We start from the raw sequence: 5,165 nt of genomic DNA, 5'->3' as shown, positions 1-5,165 counted from the left end.
AGACTTTAACTTGAGTTAATTAGGAGTTACTAAAGATTCTTAACCACTAAAATACTTTACAAGCTTTGTTAAATACTAACGACATTTATTTTTAAACAAGGCAAAACACACACTAGGATTTTGAAGCAAAATTGCTCAAAATAGAAAATGCTGTGAGGGAAAGGACTCAAATTCAGATCTTCAAGGACACTCTACCGCTACTTAACCACTAACTAAATACTTATTATTTAATGTGCAAAGATAACTTTTAAAAATTAGGGCGTGATCACTATTGGTTTATCGACCCCAATTTCTACTAACCTGGTTTTTAGGATGTGGCATTTTCCCAACTTTTTGTTTAAGTTCCAAATTGATCCTTGTTCATTATCGAGTTTATTTTAAACTTTTGTAAGCTAGATATTAATTTGATATTTATTGAAAGACATGTTAATTTGATTGTTTATGAATTGTATGATAATCAATTGAGATTTTGAGATATAATTTGTATGTAAATGGTTTATAATTGTTTGTAACATTCTATTACTAGGGTTTGGCAACCGGACTGGGTATAGGATGTTACAATGTTAGAAATTGGTAGTTTGATGGTACTTGGAAGCACCAATTTTACACAAATTGTCTTGAATGCTTTGGTATGTGATTGATATGGTAGTATTGAATGTGTTTAAATATGATTTTAGGTCTTCCAAACTTGTACCAAGTTGGTTATTGTGAAAATAGTGAGTCATGTCGCGATAATGAACTTCTGATGTCGAGACGAGAAACAAAGCAAAGTCCATGTGGTGACGTAATTTCTTCAAGGTCACGATGAGCACCAAACAAAGAGTTGCATCGTGACGAGGAACCCCTGGTATCACAATGTCAACCCAAAATTTTAGAATCCTTACAATCTATTCCTATTTCAACCTCAGGTTAACATAAAAGAGCTTTTGTAAGCTCGTATAAGACCCGGAAATGAATACTAATCGTGTTATATACCTATTTAATTTATATTGAAATGATTAAATTATATTTTGAACTGTGATTTGATCATAGTTACTCCGGTAAAGATTGTAGCACCTTGTAACTCGGACTCGGTGATCAGGTCGGTTATGAAGTGTTACAATTTCCATAATTTTTTTGGAAAAAGAAAGAAATCATAAAATTATTAAAAGATATCTCTATTAGATAATTAATACATGATGGGGATTTTGTTCTTTTAAATTAATTGATTCTAAATCCTTTATTAATTTATATAATAAAAAATGACAAATTATTAGGTATGCCACATAAGAATGTTTCCTTATTTTGAAATTGCTATAGTATATATATTAGATACCAGCCAAAGGAAGGTTATTAGCAAAAACAGTAGCCTGTAATAATGGATTAAACTTTCTATTTATATATGCATATGTATATAGTATACATTGACCATTTCATTTAAGCATTATCATCTGATTTCATTTGCCTCTCACCATGCACCTGTTGCGACACATTCTCAAGGAAGTTACCTACTAGTAGCCTTTGATCCAAAACCATATCGGGTACCTGCATAGCATGCATATGCATATGGACATGAGTATATGTATACGTAGATGTATGAGGCAGGGTCAATATAAAGCTAAAAAAGAGAGAAGACTACCTTATGACCAAAGAAAATTTTGGTGTTATTAGCAATGGCCTCTATAAACTTGAGCTCAAGAAATTCAGGGGTCAGCTTCATCTTGTTTGCTTCAGCTTCTTTCATTGCACTAAAGGGAAGGGGCAGAAACAGTATCCATCCTAGATGTTAGACAACACACACACACACACACACATACATACATACATACATACATAGAGTAGGAAAGATGATTTAATTACCTATAAAAATCAGCATCTGCTCGACATTTTTGATGAGCAATGAACATTTGGTTCTCAATCTCCTGCAGTTCCATGGCATTTTCCTTCTCCTTGAGCTTTTGTTCCCTTAGGATGTTGCTAACAGTGGCTGTTTTTTCAGCTTCATGAATGGCCATTTTTTTCTGGGTTTCTGATTCTTTCTCAACTACTTTTTGCCTCTCAATTGAAATTAAAACCTGGACTCCAATACCATTATAGATTGATACATATAAATCATAAAATTATGAATTAAATTATGGTTTTAGTTGCAAATTATACTAAACTTAGGAATTTAATCCCTAATCCCTATACTTTAATTTAATATATTTGAATCATTCTATCATTATTAATGTTATTCCTTAGTCCAAATCAAAACTTGAAATTCCCTATATGATTTAAAAAGTGAAATTATGATTATCAAAAATAAATATTTTTCACTAATTTTTCATTTTTTTAAAAAATTAGATAAGCCCACTAACAGAATTCTTTAATGGTTTTAGTAATTTGGATTAATGCATAAAATCTAAAATAAAATAAAATAAAATAAAATAGTGTACAATTTAGGGACGGAATCATAATTTGACCTAAAATTATGTGGGGATGGAAGATTAGGAAGTGATGAATACCTTGGTGCGTTCTTCTTCCATTTGTTCATAATTTCTTCTAATTCTTTCAGGTATAATGGGCTTTGTAACCCTTACACTAAGAATTTCAATTCCTGGTGCGTACTTTGTGCAATCGCATTGAAGTGCATCTTTCATCTTTTCATCGATCTAAAACATTAAAAGAAAAAGAAAACTTATGATTAATTATATATTATAAGTGAAATAAATTTTATATATAATATTCACCCTTTCTCCTATATACCTGATCAAAAACATCTATGTATACTTGCTGAAGAGAGTGAGAGCTGCAGAATTGATTGATCTCATGATGAATCTTATCATATATCCATGTGTTATCGTAATTAACACCATAGCTCAGCAATGTCTCATACACGTACTCTTTTTTAAGCTTATTCACAACCTGAAATATACGCAAAATCATATTTTAATATTTAATAATTACATTAGATTTCAATTAAGTTTGGAATAAATTTGAATTGGACTGTTAAATTAGAGAAATAAAATTCTTCTAATATTGTTTTCTTATTCGCAATACTTAAATTCGATATCTTATTTAAAGAGCACCTAAATCTTTACTATTTAATACAACAGTTAATAAAATAAAAAGGTAATTTAAAATAGTTTTAAAGCCTTACCTCTATCTTTTCAAAGTTAATCATTACGCCCCCTTTAGTACCACATGGAATATCCCTCACCTGCAATATTTTTTCTAAATCATGAAAGCCAAAATAATAATAATTTCTTCATAATTTGGGCCAAAACAAATACCTGATCTGTCTGAAGAGTAACTAGAACAGGCTCATACTGGGTTACAAGAGGCATCTTCAAATGGAAACCTGATCATATGGTAAAGATAAAATAAACCTTTAGACTATAGACTATATATGTTTATTATGATTAAATTTAGTTTCTTATTTTAACTTTGTAGTCCTCTTATTGATTCTAATCCTATTGTTCAATTTGATGTTATTTAATTCAGTTTGATTATAACTTAAAAGGTATTGGATTCAGTTTGCAGCTCACAAGTTAAAAATAATAAGTATTAATATAAAAATATTAGTAAAATAATTTTAAATTACTATATAAAAATATTTTTGAAAATATTCAATAACCTATGAATCCCAACCAGTGAAATTCTATTTGGCTATCTTCGAAACGTTGTTCAGTTTCGATTTTGTTTTAAAAAAAAAAAACCCTAATATGGTCCAGTAACCACAATTATTTTTAAACTGCTTTCATCCTATACTATTTATTACTCAGTTAGTGTCATCGTCAATCAAGTTTTAACTCAGTTAAAAATTATCAAAAAAATATTTTTATTTACAAAGTAAGTTATTCGACTTTCATATTTTTGTAAATCAATAAAAAAATTTCATAATGAGATTTAAACCTAAAACACCATACATATAAAATTTTTTTATTTACCGTTTGAACTAAAATAATTTTTAATTTTCATTTGAAACTTTTATAAGTATATTTATATTCTAAATTTGTATATATTTATGTATATATAAATAATATTATTGATTAAGTCAGTGTCAGAAATAATTTTATGTAATAAGATTATTCTTTGTTATGTTAATAATTTAGACTGATGGTCCATATTAATAAAACTAAGATTCCTCATACTAACCTGGCCCGGTTATTGTTTTTAGAAGAGCCCCACCCTTCCAATAAACACCAACATGGCCTTCAGGGACTTGATGCAAAATGGATAAGCTGCTTCTAGCATACCAACATGATGGCACCACTGCCTAAAATTAGGGTTTTAAGTTTTAACAAAGAATCATGCAAACGTATTAATAAAAAAAAAAACTAAACCATCCTCATAGTGGCTCAATTATTTTATTTTGTTGATAAGGATATTTAGGATGGTGAGGAGGAAATCAAATCAAATTCTATTTATAATTAATTTTTATTTTGTATAAAAACAAATAATTAATATTGAAATCAGTGAAAACAAAATTAAAAAACTATATAAAATATATTTTTAAAGAAAATATAAAAACTAATAAATTCAACCGATCCGAGCCAATAAATTTGATTTGGTTCTGTTATCTTCGATTACAATTTAATTTTTGAAAAAAAATCAAAATATTGTATGGTAATTGAATATTTTCTTTTCAATACCGATCTAAACCCGACCCATATTAGATATATGTTCAGATTACGTTGCAATTCCTTAGCATTTACGTGTGAAAACGAAGAATGAAGGCACTTACCAGGGAGGCGATGATAACTATGGAAGCAAAGGCAAGCCTTGCGGGGATTCCGAAAGAACCGCCGCTTTGAGCCGGGGGAGACGGTGGTGCTGCACTATCTTGCGAAGGATTCATGGCTGTTGAATATAGCCGTGTTCTGTTTTCTCTAATTTTTCTTTAGGGGAAGCTGCGAAATCTTGAGCACAAAGATCGAGACTCGAAGCTTTAAAGAGCATTGGATTAATGGCGGCGACAAATTTGATAAATTTTTGATGCATTTTCAATTAAATTTGTAGGAAAGTTCTTCAGCTAATTAACTTGGAAAATATATTTATTATTATGATAAATTTAACACTTAATATTTTTGTTTTAATTCTTTTTTACTTTGATCCTCAATTTCTTTTATATAATATCAGAGTTGGGAGATGAGAGTAACACAGTTTGAACTTGTGTCAAATCGGTGTTTGACAAGAGTTTTAAT

At 29.4% G+C, this 5,165-nt stretch overlaps 1 protein-coding gene across 1 annotated transcript; it reads right to left on the bottom strand.

The window, feature by feature from the left end:
• Positions 1-1,267: 1,267 nt before the first annotated feature.
• Positions 1,268-4,919, bottom strand: LOC107919719 (erlin-2-B). The gene is made up of 9 exons (XM_016849105.2): positions 4,706-4,919; positions 4,117-4,237; positions 3,252-3,319; positions 3,119-3,178; positions 2,725-2,883; positions 2,484-2,630; positions 1,840-2,054; positions 1,619-1,727; positions 1,268-1,524 (listed from the first exon to the last, which is right to left on the bottom strand). Exons 1-9 carry the CDS (start codon positions 4,817-4,819, stop codon positions 1,417-1,419), a joined length of 1,101 nt encoding a protein of 366 aa, XP_016704594.1. The 5' UTR covers positions 4,820-4,919; the 3' UTR covers positions 1,268-1,416.
• Between the last annotated feature and the right edge of the window lie 246 nt (positions 4,920-5,165).

The sequence above is a fragment of the Gossypium hirsutum genome, chromosome D13 (assembly GCF_007990345.1).
Source record: "Gossypium hirsutum isolate 1008001.06 chromosome D13, Gossypium_hirsutum_v2.1, whole genome shotgun sequence".
In the NCBI taxonomy this organism is placed as follows: domain Eukaryota; kingdom Viridiplantae; phylum Streptophyta; class Magnoliopsida; order Malvales; family Malvaceae; genus Gossypium; species Gossypium hirsutum.
This window is presented reverse-complemented; position numbering and strand designations above follow the sequence as displayed.